The following is a 20981-nucleotide window of genomic DNA, read 5'->3' as shown; positions in this document are numbered from 1 at the left end:
CCGGGTCAAACATAACATTTCAAAGATCCGAAGAAAAAAAGATCACCTCAAAGGTGAATGCAATTCTCTTCCTCATTTTTTTAAACCATGTGATTGGCAAATTCCTGGCAATATCTATCTTGTCAACAGCTGAGTTTTGTGTGAGATACATTATAAGAAATGACTGGTTCAATCTACCATTTTTCTGCTGACGCAAAAGGAACAAACGTTCCCTTCTTATTCCAGAAATGGGCATGCCAGGAATCATGGGAATTTAATCTAGCACACTATCTGGAACTGCAACATAAGGGAAGGAAACTGAAGGCAAAACTAGCTTTGATGGCTGTGGACTCATCTCTTTAAATGCAGGTTGCAGAAATGAATATGAAGTCTGGCAGTAGAAAGTGATTTCTGCTCAAAGTGGGGCATTAGGGAAGCAGTGTTGAACTTTTCCTGTACCCACTGTTTTTCCTTTAAAAATGTCAGTCACTTTTCTCTCAGTTCTGATCTGAGGTGAAAAATAAGTTTTGCTAGGAGAAAATAAAAACATGGCTGGGAGTGGGTGATAAGTGTCATGTCTCCCTTGGAAATCATACCCTAAAACCAGTTTTGCCTTTTAACAAATGGCTCTGCTGTAGGGCTGCATCCTCCAGCTGGGGCCTGCAGTCCTCTAGCAATTGCAACAGATTACAAAAATCAATTCCCCTACAGGAAATGGCAATATTGGAGGCAGGACTCTATGGTCCTCTGAGCTGTCTCCTGTCCCCAAACTCCATCTGCCTCAGGCTCTGTCCCCAAATCTTCAGGAATTTCCCAAGCTGGAGTCGGCAGCCCTACCCTGCCACCATCTTGTCTAGTTCACCCTGACAATTGCAACTTTGGCCCCTTCCGCACACGCAAAACAATGCATTTTCAAACCACTTTCACAACTGTTTGCAAGTGGATTTTGCTATTCCGCACTGCTTCAAAGAGCACTGAAAGCAGTTTGAAAGTGCATTATTCTGCATGTGCGGAATGAGCCTCTGTTGGGGGACTGAGTAATTCAGTCATTTCCATTATTACCCCTGACAAAGAACTATAAATCTACTTGTAATAAATCTATCTCTGCTCTAGGTTATTGATGACTTATGCTTTGTTAGGGTGCAACCCTCTTGGGAGGCCTCAGCACTTGAATTAGGGATTCGGCAGGTTTCATGGAAATTCAGGTTAGGGCAGGAATTGAAATGAAACAAATCAGACTTGCAATAAATTATTCATAAATTAATATACCCAAAATTAACAATTTTGCCATTTTAAAACCATTCTGATTAAAGTATATGGTAGTTTGGACATACTGACAAGTACTATATAATCAGCATTCTGTTTCTACTGCCCCAAACAAGCAACTTTTAGATTAGTTTCATGTATTTCATATCTCCAAAGTTATCTTTAGCACAAGGTTGCTATCTGGCAGATTTCTGCAGACAAGTAAGCAGAACAGGGAAGCTGAGAAATGAGTTAGAACTGGGGGGGTTTTGTTGTGGCGTTCAGGTTTCCCTCTGTTAGGGTCACTGGGAGTTGTTTTCTGGCAACTTAGAACTTTTTGTTTGTTGTTTGTTCTCTAAAAACTGCTATCTGTAAAGGAGAAGAGAGAGGTTGTTAATGCAGAACAAGACTAGGGAACAAATACTGACCTGGTACTCAAGCGATATAAAGGCATAAAACAGCAAAATTAATATGTATGAGAAGCTGAGGTATTTTCCATTACATGTCTAGCATCTGATTCCACAAAGTTCATTTTCCCCCTCAAAAGCTATGAAATCACTGCTTCCGCTTCTCATACTTCATAATAGCAAAGGTGTACATTTTAATATTCAGAGCTGTTTAACAAATGCCCACCTATACATTTAAATCAAACCTAAAGCTGGGAGTGAGAACTGGATAATGGGCATAACATTTCTGAAGAAGTGGCACAGGCTTTAAAAGATTTAAACTGGGGCTTCCAGTTTTACAGGTATTGTTTCAGTGCAGTGAATACCTGAAGGTCCCTCTGCTGCCATCTAGTCAGCTAATGTGTCTATCTAATTACAGTCACAGGTAATGAAGTGAAATGAATAAGAGCCAGTGTAGAAGGCCAGATTTACTTCCTACACACATGTTACTTATACATATTCCTACTGCAGTGAGATAGCTCTGTCTCCGTTTCCAGGTAATCAAGTGGTTTGAGGCAGAAGCTGCTTTTTATTGGCACTTTCTGATGTGTTGTGAAGCTAGTGTCACCGCATTTACTTCGTGGACTAGTGAGGTGATTGGAGCTTGGAGTAGTTTTTGCATACCAAGCAAAATATGAAACAGGAAGCTGTTGCCACTGAACACGTGGGGAGAGGGCTAACATCTTCGCAAGAGGCAAAGACAAGGACACAGCCAAGCCCAGTGATTGTTCTCTCCACATCATGCAAGTTCTGGCAACTGCTTGGCAGGGCCTTGATGTCACCAGACCATGCAGCCCATGACTGGCTTATCAACATCAGCCACATCTACATGATGTTGACAGAGCCTTCCCTCTCACTTTAGCGATTCTTTATATCTCCTGGGCTTCTCTCTTGCTGCTGTAGCTCTGTAATAGCCCACATCATCACCCCATCACACTTTTCTGGGTGCATTGGAAGCTTTCAGGGTAAAAACAGTTTCAAGATTCCTAACTATACTTTTTGATGCCCTGTATTCAGTTTAGGAGGAACCAGCAGATTCTCAGTGTTAATATTGAGAAATCTGACCAAGGTTCTGTTGCATAAAAGAGGCTCCCATAACTGTATGCTCCCTCCAAAAACACCCCTGTATATAGAAAACGAGCCATCAGGCATAGCAAGGGCAGTCCAGGAATGTAGCTGGGGGAGGAGCTGACATTAGTCGGCTTCCTCCTGGCCATTGCTCCCGTTGCGTTGGTGGCTGGGGGTTTGGACTTACGCCACCAAAAAGATGGCATAAGTCCATTAAAACCAATGGGGGCTTCCCGGCAGTGGGGAGGCTTTTTTTGCATTTTAAGCCTCCCCACAGCACTGAGAAGCTTCCTTGGGACACCCAGACCATTGGATGGGGTTGCCCAAAGTCCAATGCTTCCATTGTCTTTAACAGCATTTAAACATGTTGATTCAACTAAGCAAAAATTATGATGATATCAAAATACCATACCCCAAGGTACTGATGCAAATCCAATCTAGGAATGTTCCAGATGGTTATCTTAGGATACTGAGCACCTCCACTCTTATGAACCCAGCTTGCAACTACTGTAACGTATAGTTAACAAGTTTTTGTTATACCTAGAGATTCTCCTGAATCTAATGGGACTCTAGTCTTCAAATGCATCATATGTATAAAGTACATTGTATATCTGTACGTCTCCTTAACTATGAAGCTGGGGCCCTATTGCTTACAGATCTGTGTCTTCTATGACATCAGGATTGTCCAAAGTCTGTTTCCTTCTCTGGACAGCATCCAGAATCTTTTTCCTGGGCCCCAGTGGGATATTGATGCTCTTCAGATCATTGTCCGAACACAACATAAGAGCTTCCAGATCAATTTTCTCTTTCTTGAGGATGGAAATGAATTCAAACATATGCAATGAAGCCAGGAAGGTCTCTAGGGGGCTGGTGTCGGGTTCGGGATCATCATCCAGGCCTAGTACCACATCATCCCATGGCAGCTCCTCCTCATTCCTCTCCTGCAGGCTGTTGGCACTGCCGATGCTGTCATTGAGACTTGGCGAGCGCTGCAGGCGGTTGTGCAGTTTGACAGCTAATCTATCCATGTCACCCTCTTCCAGAACGCTGGGATCATCCTGACCGATTCCAAACAGTCCACCGCTGACATAGTTCCTGCGGAAGACCATAGTGCCAAGTCCAGGGCGGTTGAATAAAGAGTCATGACCAGAATCAGTGCTGACCTCAGAGTGGGCTGAGTCCATGTGCAAACCTGGGTCGCTTATGGCACGGGAGATGGTATCTTCTTCGGTCAGAAACATGTCTCTAATATTTCGCCGGGTCCACTCCTTTGGACTAGCGTAGGTGCCCTGCTTCACAAACATAACATCATTGCCCAGTTGTAAACCAGACAAGGACCTCACACTTTTCCTGCCATCCTCATAGATCTTGAATGTCCCATCAACCTGCTTCTTTTTCTCGAGCTTTTTCTGGATTTTGGTCTTGCCCTTGGCAGTGCCGTGTATGGTGGCCTGAGAATATGGCAAAGAAGTCATAGTGGGCATGTGCTGGAACCTCCTGCTCAAAGTGCTGCTGGCATAGCTGGAAAAACTCATAGTGTCCGAGTGATCCGACATCTCTTTCCTGTACCTCTTCTCCATCCGCTCGTGATGCTTTTTCTGCATTTTTACACAGTCCTTAATACGCCTCTCTGCATCTTTGAAGGCCTTGTCTTTCAGTTTGCTCACCAGCTTAGGGTTGAGGCCGCTTTGCTTGGCAGCAATGGAGTCCAAATAACGCACACACTCCATATGGCCCTTCATGGCAGCCATGTCCAGTGGTGTATGGTAATCATTGTCTAGGCACCAGATGTTGGCCCCAAAAGACACCAAGAAGGAAAGGCAATTCAGATGGCCATTGGCTGCTGCCAGATGAAGAGGCGTGTTCCCCCAGATATCACATTTGTCTGGATCACCCCTAAAATGACATGAAAGAATTAGTGTGGGGAAAGACCTGTATTTCTCCTGTGTAGAAGCGTATCATCAAGGAACAGTTACTTGCACTTTGAAGAATGGCAGCTTACAAATCAAAGGGATGTATCCTACTATCTTTTTGACAGGTGAAAATGAAAGGAGGAGCCTATAGAAACCATTTATACACGAGCTACATCTGATGGTTAGTGCAGGGAAGAGATCAAGTAAAAAATCCCATAGGATAAAGCCCAGTACTGGCAACCATAACACCATTGGGGCCTTCTTTCTCTAAATAGCTTAGGATACCATATTCAGGGTTCCCTCCCTCAACTTTATCTTCACAACAATTCCATCAGGTAGGTTAAGATGAAAAAAACAGTGATTAGACCATGCTGATCCAATGGCTTTTATGGCTGAACCTGGTATTCCCAGTTGAAGTCTAGCTCGATAGTCACTGTATCACACTAGCGTATCATACCTATCTATCTCTATATGGGATTTTCTGTTTGTGAATCCTACTATTGCGAGCCACTCCTCACATGCACCTCCTACTATTCATCACCCAATAATCTAAACTGAAGAGCATCTGCTTACCTAATCAAAAAGTCACAATATGCCATCCTTTTCATTACTGCATGGTTTGTCATTTAACTATAGCTATTCCTCTACAACACTTATAATTAAGGGTGGGGGGACTTTGGTGATTAGAAGAATTATAGGGCAGTTAATAGTATGGGATTGGGAACTGCAGCAACATCCAGGCAGGAACAACCTATGACATCACTTTCTTAATGTTGGCTGAATTAACTGATGGCCAGCCCTCAACAGAGGGTTGTCGCTAACTTACTGATGATGGGATAGATAGCTGGGAAGAGGGTTCCATATACTTTTCGTGTAACCCTATTTTTCAAGTGGCGTACCCAGTGTTTCTCACTACCATCCAGTCTATCCAGGTCACTCAAATTGTGCAGAGCAGCATCAGTAGTATCAGGAACTGCTAAAGCTAAGGACTTCAACAATCATGCATGTCTGGAGGTAGAGTGGGTAGACTGACTCTCAAGATTCTCTCATCTGTTGCTTACATATGCATAAAATCCTGGTTCATTCTTCATGGAAAACACCAGACCTACACTTCCCATGGGTTATACCGGTATATCCCAATGCCTTTTGCTTCTGTTCAGAGTCAACTGAGACCTGTGCCTGGGTTGGCTCTGTGACCTTTTTCTGCCTTGAGTTCCTCAAGAGAATATATGTTCCTCACTGGGATGTGAAACCAAAGTACTTGTGGTTCCAAAATGATTCTTGACTCCTCTGCTTGTAGGATTCTGAGGAATAGAGTGAGAAAGGTCTCCTGCCTAAATCAGGTTAAGGAAAGTAAAGCCTCAACATCATGAGCCCTGTTCAGGCATTATGCATACTGGGGGCTGACAACCACACATATCAGGAGCACACTGATCTAGGTACACACAGTAACCATCTTATCTCAACAGAGGCACCATTTTGCATGAATGAATCCCCTGGGGAAAAAAGTAATAACTTCATGTATGATGAAGTCATATACATACACAAAATATGTATGATACCCTAGTCAAACAGCATGGTGACCCGGCATATCAAGAGCACCGTACTATCAATATGCTCAGTTGCCAGCATCCCAGTGTATTTGGACAAGTCTGAAAAGGCTGTGGTCTTCAAGATTTGGGGGACTAGCGATAACTAGCGGGGTGTACTACCCAGGGGACATATGGGGTCATATGTCCCCGGGCAGCGCTCATTTAGTCACGTGGGGGGCAATTTTCTCCCCCCCCCCCATGCCTCTCCTCCTTCCTCCCACCATTCAGGGCTGTTGGAGGGGAACTGCCATGGGCCTGCTAGGGACCAGCAGCACCCCCGCCGCCACTGCGTGTGGCCTCTCCATCACCCAGCCAGGAGAAGCCTGACTGAGCAACACCCCCCCCCCCAACTTCTGTGAGAAGGTTAGGGAGAACGGCCACCCATGGGGCGGGGGAATTCAGTTCTTGCCCCGGGCTCCATTTTCTGGTGATACACCACTAATGACTAGATTGCCTTTGTTAAGGGGTCTTACTTGCCTCTACCTCCAACTTTCCACCAATTGCTTATGAAAAGGGAGGAGGGATTTGTAGAGCATGGCAGAGATTGAGCCAAGAATAATAGCCCTTGTCAGCAGATCCTCGGCTGGCATCTGCCAGAATGCCTCTGCTTTGCTGCCTTTTTCTTTCATGCCAAAGCTAGTCCATATTGCCTGTTCAGACAACAAAGCACTGTTTCCCCTGGATCTGGTGCTAGGATTTAGAATGTGATTGTAGCACCCTGCTGTCACTTGGCATTTTGAGTAGCAGTAACATCATTTCCTCTGGGGGTTCAGAATATAGACAGAAGAGGGTGGGGTGTCAGTATCCAAGTTGTAATCAATATGGGGGTGGCATCCTGACATGCCATACAACATGAGCCATCACTGTTTGCAACCACTATGTCAAGGATTGATACAGGATCACACCACATTTGCATTCTTGATCTTTCACACAGACAACAAGCAACCGGAATCCCTGCCTCCCAGTAGCACAGAAGGTATTGTGCAAGTGAATCAGGGCAATTCTTCCCCACCCCACATATCCCATGTTTGGATCTCCAGAATTGAGGGCAAATTAACTAGTAACACATGCTAAGAATCCAGTTTCTGGTGAGGAAAAAAATGAGTACATTCTCATTCCTTGGAGCCATAGCCTGCCTCCACCAATATCACTAGATGAATTTGTAGTGTATCAACCCTTTCCCCAACAAGGTAAACACTGGTGAGTTTTTAGACACTTACCTAATTGCTCCCATTGGTCATGATAAAATCAACTCTAGTATACAAACAAAATTCAGTTTAAGATCATGGGTGTGACTCATTTCAAGACTACAAGAACCCATTATATTTATGACTTTCTAAAATGAGATATGGTAGTTTCTCCAGTATTTGACACCTCAAAATTAGATCAGTGGTTTTAATGCCTTCCACTTTTCCATCTGCTTGCTCTACATATTAGCAAACCCCACAACTAGTCTGTTGTTCCCAGCATTGTTAATATTAAATCTTCAACATATGTATCAATACATTTGTGATATTTTGTTTTCATTTTATTTTTGACCCATGTTCTCTTTTGCACGTATCCTGCCAGAACACTCTTCTGCCTCCTAGAACTGCCGGTTGTTCTCTATTCAAATCCTCTCACAAACAGTGAATTTGTACAATCACTTCCATGATACAACTGATACAGTAGGTCAAAAGGAGACATCTGTGCATGTCTGCTCATTTTGTGCAATCAACAGAGATATTCATGTAAGAATTGTAGGGTTTTATTTTATTTATTTGTATCTTTCCTATCTCCCCAGTGAGGTCCCAAAATGGCTTATAAGGTTCTCCTCTCATCCATTTTAATCTCACAGCAACCCTGTGAGGTAGGTCAGGCTGAGAGAGTATAACTGGCCCAAGATCACCCAGCAAGCTCTCATGGAGATTTGAACTAAGGTCTTTTAGGTATTACTCCATTACTCATAACCACTACAACACTCTTGCTCTCAGTTGTGAAGTAATAGATTTTTTTTTTTGCTTTTGCTAGCCTGTGACGGTTACACTTTATCTCATTGAAAGGGTAAATTGGTGCTGTAGCGTCAGTTCACAAGACCTCCACTCAAGAAAGGCACCAATAAAGGTGAGTTAGGAACAGTAACATAAGAAAAGGAAACCTTATGAGATTCTTGTTCTATCTCATAAATAATTCCAGTGACATAATTGGAAATCTTGAACAACTCAAGGAGATTTAAATTGAAGTGTGTATGAAGTTTGATTGTGTTTTGTGATAGCTGTTACCCACCTCAAACTGTATAAGACAAGGCAGGGACATATTTTTTAAAAAAATTAACAATGGAAAGATCATGGCTTCTCTCAGCCTACCAGTTTAGCAAGGCGCTAAAGTGGCTGAGCCATGATTTTTGAGCAACTGGCAACCAATCCTGATGACTTGTTAATTTCCGTGGCATAACACCCTCTCCTCGACATAACCCCTCACAAACAGAAAAATGCTACTGTGGGCTGACCAGAAAGAAATTACAGAAAAAAATGAAGCTGTCGGCAGCAGGATGCCAGAGTGGGGTTTTCTCTTGCCCTGGGACTCTCCAGGACCTGGCAACAGGTTCATTCTGACTCCTTAGCTAGCCCAGCCCTCTTCCCTTCACCTTGATACTGGCCTATCGGGCCTGGGGAATTCAGGGGGAAGATAAATATTTGATGAATTGCAAGAGAAGAATAAATTATTGATAGAGTGTGGTTAAAGAGCCAGCGAAACTGTAAATGCTGGTGCTGAGCGGAGGGTGTGCGAAGGTATTGTTTATGTTTGTTCTGAATGAACACATGTGCTGGAATTGGGTGTGCGGGCCTGTGCGGGCAGTTAAGAAGCAGAGGAATGCAGGCTAGACTAATTTCTTCTTTACCAGTGCAGGCCTGCTTATTTCCTAGTAAACTATTTTGTACAAAAAAACCAGAAACACAATAATACCTTTTATTAGGCGTAACCAAAATATCGCCCAAGGGTTTGAAAGTTTTCAAGGAATTCAAAAGCTGGTTGGTTCTAGTAGAAAGTGGATTGAGAGAGAGAGAGAGAGATAAAGAGGTCTCCCTCATACAGCTTTTGTCCCTGGTTGGCCCAACAAAGAATTTCCTTTTCTGTAATGGCATATCAATTCAAAAGACATTAAGCAAGCAGTAAGTAGGCCTGGTCTGACCATTTTTACATCATCACTTGTGAAATGAAGCATTAGTGTTTGCTGTCCTGTAACGATTGCCTTTTGACCTCATATACTTGAGGAGAATATAGGGCAATTAGGCAGTAACTAAGATGTACAAAAATATATTTTTAACCATTTGTGCTATACACTTTTTATGTGATACACAGTTTTTCCTTTCAGATTATCTCACCATATTTAAAAACAATGAAACTGAAGGACAAATGCAGGCAGCGTAGGCCTTTGCTGAAGGAGACATCAACAGACATTCATTAGGATTTTGCCAATGGGAACAGGCAATATTGTGTTGATTTTTTTTAAGTGCAGGAACTCATATATAAGGCTGCACTGATTTCCACCAATTCCCTCTCTCAGGTCTCAGGAGAGCCCCTTAAAAAGTGCTGGTACTCACTACCAATGGGTACCACCACACACACACACACACAAATTGTGGGAGTAAGCATTGGCAGATTTTTAAGACAAATATAACACAGGTACTATGTAATGCTCTGGTTGCAATAGTGGAAGAGTAAGTTTTTAAACACACAAAACGTAGATACACCCTTACAAAACAAGTCTGGAAAAACACATGGAGCTTCAACACAGAAAATACAGAAGTGTAACAAGTTGTGCAGAATATCAGCTGGGTTTCCATTCAAAAGATTGGCAATTCCAAACTAAGTAACTAGTCTGGATAAGAATCAATTAATTGATCCAAGTAAGGATTAGTAAACTCAACAAACTGCATCCAAACAGGAAAAGCATAATTATGTGTAATTATTATTTGCAATCGCAAAATAAACTGAAGTTGGAGTCAGCAAGATCTGGGGAAACCTAGGGAAATACCCATACAGTACTAATGCCTGTTTCGGCTGGCATTACAGGCAGTTCGTAGGGCGGAAGATTGGTAGCAAGTTACAGTCAATGAGAACACCCATGCTTGCATAAATTTCGTACATATTGTCTTAACTTGAAAGTACTTCGCAGGGCTGAGTAAATACTATTAGTGCACCTCATTGTAAAACACACATACCTCAACCAGTGGTTCATAATGTGTCACCATATTATTTTATCACCTCTTCAATTTGTTGCCACAGATTGTGGTGCAACAACTGTAAGCTAGGCCCAAATCATATGCATATATATTTGGGATTGCTTCCTTTTGTGACAGGACTCCTACACTTTTGCAGCCATGTAACAAGCAGAAGTATAGTTAGTTTTGTTTTTTTGAGCCCACTGCTGATGTGTGAGGAGCAAATGATACCTGTTAAATTCCTTTCTATCACGCACAAAATTTCTGTCAGAATAAAAGATAGTATTGCCCCCTACCTACATTGTGTGTGTGTGTCTTTTGAGACAACTGGCTACGATTTTAATTTTCAGAAGGATTTTGCAATGCTGGAGTGACTAAAAAAAAGTTATGTACTATGTTAATGACTTATTTGAAATTATTTTTGTACACCTTTAAGTAGTCCTAATTTGATTATTAGGAACTGTAGGAACCAGGGTGCAGTCAGCCCTACAATTTAAGCCTTACAACTATATTTTAAAGGTAGGGTTCCCAGATCCACCCCCCCACCTCCACCCTCCGACCAGTGTCCATGGATGAGTGGATGAGGGATAGGTTTGCCAGATCCACACTGGGAAACTCCTGGAGATTTGAGAATGGAATCTCAAGGGGGTAGGGGGTGGTACGATGCCATAGAGTCCACCCTCCAAAGCATCCATTTGTTCCAGATGAACTGATCTTTGTTGTCTGGAGTTTATTCCAGGAGATCCCCAGGTCCCACCTGGAGATTGGCATCCCTATTTAAAGGAAATCAACCACAGCTGTGTTGACAGTTATATGTAATGGCAAGTAGTAGGTTGCTGTGGTTTGTGTGCCTTTTCTGTATGGTTTTGGTTCTTTTCCTTTCTTTTTTCCAGTCAACTCTACTCAGCGCCTTTGCATGTGGCCAGATTTCATAGGAACAGAGAAAGAGTATTAACTGTAACATCCATATTCTTCCATCTGTGTGTCTCCCTTTTCCTCTTAAACTGCTTTGCTGGCAATAGTGCAGGGAGAGAAAGTACAATTAGGAAACTGAAAAAAGGAAACTGAAAAAGTGTGGAAGGTAACAGGCTAGTATTTGAAAAAACTCCATCTCTCACAAAGGAGCAAGGATGTCATAGGTCTTTGAAATCAATAGCCAGTAAACCAATCCCTTCTTTTCACTCATGTTAGCACGTTCCCAATCCCCATCATTAGCTGAAGAGCAGCTGCTGAGCTATTTCAAAACACTGCATTTGTATTGCCATATGTATCAGTACTGGAAAGTCATCTTACGCCTAGCTTTTGCAAAGATGACTACTATATGTAGGCTGAATTGAGTCAATTGATGAGCACATCTAATGAAGCCTACAGGCTCATAGCATCTGCCTACAGTGTCATAATAGGAGATGAAGAAGAGAAATTATCCTGTGGCATGGGACAGGCGAAGAGAGGACGTGTACACACAAAGAAAATAAACATGTAGAGAAGTTGATTGGCTCCAGAATTATAGCACAGAAAGATAACTGGGCTGTGGCTATATCAGATGAAAAACAAGCAACATTGTTCAGTGCTATAAAGTCACTTGGGGTTGGGAAAAGAGCATGTGGAGGAGGCAGCTCCAACCCCCTCCCCTCCCTTCCCTTCCCCCATTTATATGGAGAGGAATTCTAAGGATCTCATTTATGGAACTCCCACTACAGTCTCTGAGGTATTCCTTTACTTATCCTTAGGCAAAGTATCCATGCAGGGTCCCCACCATTTACACTGCTATAGGGTTGGAATTAAAATTAAAGCAGGTTCTCTGAATTCCCAGCCAGCATTTTTTTAAAATTAAGCTTCTAGCCCAGTGGCAGTAGCCTAGGGGCACAATATGGCCTGCCAACAGCTTTCCTGGTACCTGGCATGTGTTTTTAGAAAGCAGCCCGGGCTAGGTGGGCTTTTTCCACAAAGTTTCTGATTGACCATTCAAGATTTGATCAGCTGTGCAGATTTTTAAAGATGTTGCTTTGTGACTGCAGTAAGCTGAGGCAGCTATTTTGTATCTGCCTTTGCCTCATGCAGCAGCAATTTTGTGGAAGCCATTTTGTGGCTCTCATCACACTGTGTCAGAACTTTAGAGTACCTGCAGGGTCAGAAATGTTGGGGACCCCTGCTCCAGTCCCTTCTCTCATAGAAATATCTTTCCCTTATATCTTGGCCAGGGAAGTGCCTAGATGTTTTCTGTTTTGTTTTCTGTTTTTGTTAATCAAACCTTGGAACTTGGAATTTAGAGAGCCTTCTTAATTTATTATTGCAACCCACACCTTTAAATAACGAAACACCAGCATGGTTCTTTCTGGATACCATAATACCACATCGTGAATGGTGCGTTCCAGCACAACGCTGAGATTGCAATATAAATGTTGAGAGTAAGCAAGCTGGCCTTGAAATGTTTATACCAATGGCATTTTAAATGTCTATAGCTTAACAGGTAATTACGACCGGTATGTTGTTTGATTTAAGCAAACTAGATTTGGCTATCAAGAGAATTTTTCTGAGAAGTAAGCCACGCCTACATTCATTGATCCTCCCTGAAGAAGCTATTTTGCAAAACTTATGTACACATCTAGTTGGAGTAATTATGCATTAGTGCTAGTGCATTTTTACTTTGTAAAAGTATGCTACCATGCAGTGTTAAAGTTTGAAAATGATTGCACTGTGATTTGCACTTTAAAATTGCAAGAGATTATCATTTGGTTGATTTCAGCAAAATAGATGGAGCAAGCTTGTTTTCTGCTGCTATGGAGACTAGACAAGGAGTAATGGATTCATAGCACAGGAAAAGACATTCCACCTAAAAATTAGGAAGAACTTCCTGACGGTAAAGGCTGTTCAACTGCCTCGGAGTGTGGTGGAGTCTCCTCCTTTGGACATTTTTAAACAGAGGCTGGATGGCCAACAGTCAGGAGTGCTTTGAGTGTATATTCCTGCATGGCACAGGTTGGACTTGATGGCCCTTGTGGTCTTTTCCAACTCTATGATTCTAAGTCCTTTTTGCATATAATTCCATGGCGATTAAGTGCATGTGCAAACACAGGTATGACAAGAGCAGCACTGGGGATAGTACTTGTAAAGGTCCTACACTGAATATTGAAAGTATTTTGTCACCATGCTCAAAAACCCTCAGGGTCCTGGTTGTACAAAGAAGTACACAATATATACTGGCTGTCCTTGCTATGGGACAACTTGCCCTGGGCTCCTGCTTGCAGGGGGAGGGGGGGACACAGCCACCAAGCAGCTGCCTAAATGTCTCTGCTGTTAGAGAAGCAAGGGACAAAGTCACTGCTGCTATGCCCCTGGCACATGGCCACTGAGCTGAAGTGAGGGCAGAGGGAGGGGGTACTTATTGTATGATACCCACCTGCTGAGTCAACTATATTCAGTCAGGCAGCTGAGCAAGAGAAGCTGCCTGGCTGGTACTGGTGGGTAGATGCCACAAAGCACTGTGCCCCTTGCCTTTTATGTCCCTGTCCTGCCTCATTACTAACAGAGGTACCTGGCACCTATGCAGTCAACAGCCTCCACTGGCTGGCCAGCACACCAGGCTGCAAGTGCATGAGGAAAAGGCAGTACATGTATCAATGCTCAGTCTTGCTCATGGCCTGTACACCACCCATGCTTGCACTGTCCACTGCATGCTGCTAGCTGCTTACAACTCAGCACAGCGGACTGAGTGAGAATAAAAAGGGCCCCATTCTCAACTTTTGCCCAGGACCCCATAATCACTAAAAACAGTCTTGGGCAAGCTTTGAATTATAGATGCCTTTATGTGACGTTTATGCACCAAGGATGGAACTTGTTGCTGCAGTGCATTCTCACCCCCACTCACGAGTGCTCAATATCCACAGAATGCTGTGTGAATTTGGCTAGAGTCTATATTCAAGCTGCATGAATGTGACATCATGCCCCCCAACTTTCATACAAATTAATCTTAATTATACCAGGATGCTTCCTAAATCTGGCCTTTCCACTATTTGATTTAGATATGCAAACTACAAAAGTATGACTTATGTCCCCGCAGCGGCGTTTTTTGCACGGACCATATATCCTAGGATAAGGAGGTGGAACATCCTGGTTCAGCCATGACTTTCGCATGACTTCCGGGTCTAACTCAGGCCCGCCCCGCAAGATTTCCTTTATCCTGCAACTTTAAAAAAATGGCGGTTCTTTTGAAAAAAACACTCCAATCCCGCTCTTATGCAAACACTGGTTTATTTTTCCTGCCTCGCCGCCTGCAGCCAATAAGAATGTCAGGAAAACCGGACAGTTTGCACAGGTGCGGCAAGGTTGGCGAGGAAAATGACAGTAAACCTGGGGCCATGCATAATCATCTGGAGTTCTTCCTCCCAGCCTGAACATGCTGCCAGTCTGCTCTGCGGAGGGAGAAACTGAGATAGAAACATCACAGTTTTCCCCCGGGATATTTTGTCCATGCAAAAAACACCAGCGTTACTTACAACTATGTTATATATATCGTGATATAGATGCTCTGTTCCTTTTTCCTGAGATATAAAGGACAGAAATGCAGATACTGTAGCATGAGGTTTCTGCATCTCACAAAAAAGCAGGAGAAGTCCAAGCTGTAGTGATCTGGGGAGGGGCTGTTGCTCAGTAGAAGAGCCTCTGCATTGCATGCAGAAGAAGATGCCAGGTTCAGTCTCTGGAATCTCCAATAGAAAGGATCAGGTAGTAGATGAAGGACCTTTCCCTGAGACCAGAGGCATATCTAGGAAAAAATTAGCCTGGTGCAAAATCTGAGTCCCCCGCCCCCATATGGGCAACCACCCCCACCCCCACCACGACCAACTTTTTTTTTTTGCACCAGGTCTTGAAGTCAGTGCATGAACCCGGGGGAAAGGAGGAGGGGTGAAGGGCGATGTGTCATTTGACCCCATATGTCCCCCTGGGTGGTACACCCCTGCCTGAGACCCTGGAGAGTTGCTGTCAGCAGAGTAGACAATACTGACATTGATAGACCAATTCTTGGCTTCATTGTAAAGCAACTTCACATGTGAGTTTAATTCAGATCCAGAGCAGAAATACAGATAACCCTGCCCCCTTAACTCCATACTATATTCAGTCTGCAACTGAATCGGGTTCCCTTTGGGATACATATATTCCTGCATATTCACACAGAAATAAAACAATGAGGACACACCGTTCTTTACAAGAGAGTATTGTTGATAAAATAGCACACTGTCACTCTGTTAGAAGGAGACCTCTTTCCCTATCTCATCTCTTGAAATCTTTCATTGTTTATTCCAGCTAATCATAAACTGGCTCACCTCCCATCTTGGGCACTTTGGCTGAAACGGCTGTCCTGTTCACATTGAAGAATGATTGTCTTTCTGAGGTTGCGGCACTAAATGCCAACTTGCCTCCTTTTCTCAGCCGTCATATTAATTGTGTTCCCTTCCCTCATTAGAGCACAGCCAGAAGGATGAAAGAGGCCTTTTGTCTGCCTAATGAACAGGGCAGGTCACCACCAAACCCTCCTGTCCTCCCCTCAACCTTTCCTTCATCCAGTGCCAGAACTGTATGAAAGACGAACATGGTGTTCACTGAAGCATGCACATCCACAAAAATCTTCCATGTATGACAACAGTATTGCTTCATTATTCCCTTTCCATAGTTTAAAAGGATAAATTTTCCTTCATATGTACTGTTCATTTGTTAATCCTTCTTGTTTCAAAATGTTTCTCACTCCATTATATGTTTGGCTTGAGTACCTGATGCTTAAGCATGAAGAGATAAACCGACTGGCCTCTGACAGCATATGCAGTTTTTAAGAATTAGAGATGTAATACAGACATTTGTTTTAAAATCTGATGTGCACTTATGCACACCACACACCCTCAAGAGGTTTTGTGAAATTTGGGGATCACTGTATTTTTATGAGCAACATAGACTACATACGTGAAAGGAACAAGTGTAATTCTCCTCAGTGACCTTTTATGGTCACAAATGCCCATCTGTGATTAGAGTGACTTATTCAGGTGGTTTCTTCGGGTCACAAAATTATGTAGATGATGCTGAGAACCAAACTACAAGTGACAACAGCTATGGGTACATCCTGTGGCAACTGATGCCATTTTAGTAGAATTTGGCGTTTTCCCCATGGCCAATATATCCTGGGATAAGGAAGTGAACCATCTCGGTTTAGGCATGAATTCCGTATGGCTTCCGGGTCTAACTTGTGCCCACCCCGCGAGATTTCCATTATTCTCGCGCCTTTCAAAAAACGATAAAATTGGTGTTTCTTTTTTAAAAACCGCGCCTCTCCTGCTCCCACGCAAACACAGCGGGAAATGGGCCGGTTTATTTTTCTGCCTCACTGGCTGCAGCCAATTAGAACGGCGTAAAAATGGGACAGTTCGCGCATGCGCGGCATCGTCTGCAAGGAAAATGAAAGTAAACCTGAACATGCTGACAGGCTGCCGTGCGGAGGGAGGAACCGAGATGGAAACATCCCGGTAAATATGATCCCAGTGTTCCCCTGGGATGTTTTGGCCATGGGGAAAACGCCTTTGTGTGTGAGAGTGAGAAGTGCTGTCAAGTCGCTTCCTTGGCAGCCCTATGAAAACATCCTATCATTAACAGCCTTGTTCAGGTCGTAAACTGAGGTCCAGGGCTACCTTTATTGAGACAGTCCAACTCATGTTGGGTCTTTTTTTCCTGCTGCCTTCAACTTTTCCTAGCATTGTCTTTTCCAGTGAGTCTTGTCTTCTCATTGTGTGGCCAAAATATGATAGCCTCGGTTTGGTCATTTCAGCTTCTAGGAAAAATTCAGGCTTGACTTTCAGCAACAGTACCTTTAAGGAAGTGTGGCCATTTCTGTACAATTAAACACCCTCCTATTTTCTCTTACAGTCAAGCAGCATCAGCTGCACTAGAACAGAAACTGTACTGTAGTTGATTTTTAAAGGAAATGATATTACAGATGCATGGAAAGACCCTAACAGATACTGAACGTTTATGCTATTGCTCCTCTGAGAACAGTAAAGCTATCCCGCCTTGTAAATAATGTGCTCTTTTATTATGCATCTTGCTAGTTTTCTTCCCTCCTTGATAAAGCAGTCAGTGAAGAAAACACTTCCTCAAACCCCAGCCCCATGTAGCTTTCCCCAGTCACATTCATCACCAAAAGGGCACAAACATTTGTCTGTTCTGTATGCCACAGATGACAGCAAACACATCTCTTTCAGTTAATTAAACACTAGCTGGGATGCAAGGAGGATTTTTTTTTGGCTGGGCCCATATGTTCCGGTTTGCATGCATCAACAACAGCTTCTTGCAACAGAAATCCACCCTTTATGCTTCTTTGGGGTGGCAGAAGCCTTCTCTGGACCCAAAACAGAAGTGGGTGCTGAAGAAGTCCTTTGAACCATAAGCCCCTTGGCAATTACATAGACAGGGGTTGTTGCTGGTCAAGATCATGATATGATGCCCTTCTAAGAAAAGGAATACCCAAAGTTTACCCAGAGTGGAATTGTGGTGTGTGAAAAGAACTATGATATGCAGCCCAATCCCATGAATCTCTGAACATTTTAACTGGAAGGAAATGTATTCTGTGTTCACTAGAGCTTACTCCCAAGAAAATGGGACAGCTGCCAAAAATCTAATAATCATGATATCTGAAATGGGAGAAACCACTGACCTTAAAAAAATGTGTGTTTATTATGAAAAACTAGCAGTAAAATCCATTGTACAAACAGATATAATGGGCTCTAGAAAACCAATGGTGGGTTAATAATGCCCACCAAGGGGGCCAACCCCACCTGTCTTTCCTCCCCCAATTGGCCCCACAGTTTTACAGATAAGAAAACCCTAGCCTGATTATTCAATGAAAAAAACTTACTTACAGATTCACACATACACAGGCTCCCCTAACTTTGCAGATAGGCTCTCGTTTCTCAGATTCCTTCATCTCCTCCTCCCCCATCCCTCCTTACACAGATGGGTTCTCCTGTCCCAGATTCCTCCCCCCCCCCAAACACACACAGGCAGGCTCCCCTAAATCTGCAAGCAGACTCTTCTGACTGAGCTCCAGCATGACAGAGTTTGTCCCTTGTGCCCAGTCAGGAAGTTCTTCAAAGTTCACCACAGGGACCTAGTCTTGGTCGGGAGAAGCACACTTTTCTAATCTTGCCACCGCCAGACAGAAACACACCAAGGGGGGAAGAAAGGAGAATGGCTTCCTACACCAAGGGCTACTGGGAAGTGTAGTCCTTGCCCCTCAGAGAGATGCTGGAATCTGGGCCCTTCCAGATGGCCAGGACTACACTTCCCAGCAACTCTCACTTTTTCTGATTCATCATCAGGAACACACTGCTCAATTATACAGTAATATAGAGTTCAGAAAGGCCCAGCCTAAGACCAGCTCTTGCTCCCAAGTGATTTGGCCTTGATTTAGGATTATATTTCTTGTGAGATTTTGTGGAAAGGGGTAAACCTGGCAAAGCCAGCACCATATTTTGCAGGTTGCTGTGCAGTCCTCCCCTGGCCCCTACAATAAGTACAATGCCACAGTCTCATTCATTCCATCTATCCCTGCTCACACTCAAGTGTATGTGAATCCACACTCTATTTACCTTTCTAAACAGTACCAGCAGGAATAAAGGGAACTCAGGAGGTCTCAAATCAGGAATTTGGAAAGTGTCCCAGAGATTCTGTGATCTACCAAAGATTTCTGGGATAATCTCCCATTTCTGCCAAGAATTTCAGATTTGCACAATTCTGGCATGCTCCACTGTCTTCCCCACATACATTTCTCAGACAAGAAATGGGAAAACAATGTAGAGTCTTCCGGGGCAGTTTCCCATTTCTGACTGACTTTGGTTGAGTGGATGGAGTAAATGTGTCTAATTGCTGCTGGGCCCTATGCCTTTGCAGGTGTCACCACCTGATGACAGTTCTTGGTCCAAGGAATTTTAGGCTCTTGTTTTGCTGTCACACTTTAAAAAGCAACAGCATCTACTATGGATACAATTTTGACTGGTCCCATCAGTTCACTGGGTGGTCTCAGGTGAGGCAGGATTTCTCAGGTGAGGCAGGATTTCTCAGCCTCTGCTGAAACAGGAATCATGATCTCATCTCACTTTAAATCATTTTTGTGTTCACAGTAGAACTGCTGCTGCATCAGTCCAAAAGAAAACAGCTACCCAATCGATAAAGCAACCTTTGAAGACTATTACTACTCTTCTCCTCTGATAACATTTAACCTTTGTGGGGGAGAAGATGATCACTCTTGGGCAGCACAAATCTCAAAAGAGAACCAATTGTTCAATTTCTTCTCTCAATCTCAGATTCTTCCACTCACAATTCATCGCCTATAAGTAACACTATCACTGATTCTGAAGGCAAAGAGGTCATTTTCTCCTGTCAGCACAAAATTGGGGAATAGGCAGAACGGGACACTGAAAATAACTCTTTGAACGATGAAAAAGAGCAAGGCTGAAAATGGGTGATGATATTTGGGAAGAACTGAAGGCAGTTTGAACAAGGAATCTCTCCTCTTGGAGTGGCTCCTCTTTCACCTCAGGTAAGCAGGTTTTGTATAATTTCAAAAACACACAAAACCTGTTTGGCAGGAGCTGATAGGAAGCCACATGTAGTGTTTATATGAACCACTGGTAGCAATGCTTCCTTTAAAGTAGTTTCAACTTTCTAAACTATTGTCTGCTTCTTTAGCCATATAAAACAAAAGAGGTTCCCAAGTGCTTTAACCAAAACAAACAAAGAAAAAAGTAATTGAGGAAGATAGCAGGGAAGATTAAGGCTGCCGGATGAAAACAAAGGAGACATAACTGGAGTTCACACAACAGATTTTAAAAGTGAGTTGGAAGCTGTAGAAATAGTGCTAAGCAGAGTGGCTTTAAAACCTCTGTGTGGGGAGATAAATTTCCTCAAGAATTTCAGATTTGCACAGATTTATACTGGAACCCCTGGCCATTTACCTGAAGGATAAGACACAGGCTCTCTGCTGTGAGTCTGTTGCTCTAGTTCTGAAACACTTACTTGGCCTGTGAATCAAACACATTGTGGGGCAGCAACAAACCCTGACTTTCAAACAAGAATGAAGAGAGCACAACACAGGACTTACCCTCTGCCAACTATCAACCTTAAAGCATCCAGGTTGCCATGGTAGGCAGCCCACAGAGTGGGGGTCATGCCATCTTCATCAGGCGAGTTTAGCTCCTTCTTGGTAGCTTCCTTTAGCAGGTCCAGGTAGCCATCCCTGGCTGCTCGGTGGTATTGGTCATTCATGGTGGAGGGTTATTCTCTGGCCATTTCATTGGGAAAGGAATGGGGTGGTAAAAGGGTGGGCATTGAGTAGAGTGAGAGTTCTAGGAAAGCAGCTGCCTGAGAGAAGATGAGGAGGGAGGGAGGGAGCTTGGTTACCAGGACACCTGAGAATCCCTGACCAGTGAGGGAAGGACTCCTCATATTGAATGCATGAGAAGATTTTCTGTGGATTCCCCTGGGTCCTAAGGA

The 20981-nt window shown here is 43.4% G+C and overlaps 1 protein-coding gene across 2 annotated transcripts; it reads right to left on the bottom strand.

Moving 5' to 3' along the window:
• Positions 1-1005: 1005 nt before the first annotated feature.
• On the bottom strand, positions 1006-20836 carry USH1G (USH1 protein network component sans). 2 transcript variants are annotated; one of them, XR_007244083.1, is made up of 3 exons: positions 20590-20836; positions 3151-4634; positions 1006-1593 (listed from the first exon to the last, which is right to left on the bottom strand). XR_007244083.1 is itself a non-coding variant. In XM_048491684.1 (3 exons), the coding sequence occupies exons 1-3, from the start codon at positions 20751-20753 to the stop codon at positions 1590-1592; spliced, it is 1410 nt and encodes a 469-aa protein (XP_048347641.1). In that variant the 5' UTR covers positions 20754-20836; the 3' UTR covers positions 1006-1589. The 2 variants fall into 2 exon arrangements, 1 of the variants encoding a protein (XP_048347641.1); XM_048491684.1 differs by having other exon boundaries at positions 3393-4634.
• Positions 20837-20981: the final 145 nt, after the last annotated feature.

Source organism: Sphaerodactylus townsendi, linkage group LG03 (genome assembly GCF_021028975.2).
Source record: "Sphaerodactylus townsendi isolate TG3544 linkage group LG03, MPM_Stown_v2.3, whole genome shotgun sequence".
NCBI lineage: Eukaryota > Metazoa > Chordata > Lepidosauria > Squamata > Sphaerodactylidae > Sphaerodactylus > Sphaerodactylus townsendi.
Note: the sequence above shows the minus strand (reverse complement) of the source record. Positions and strands in the feature narration are given on the sequence as shown.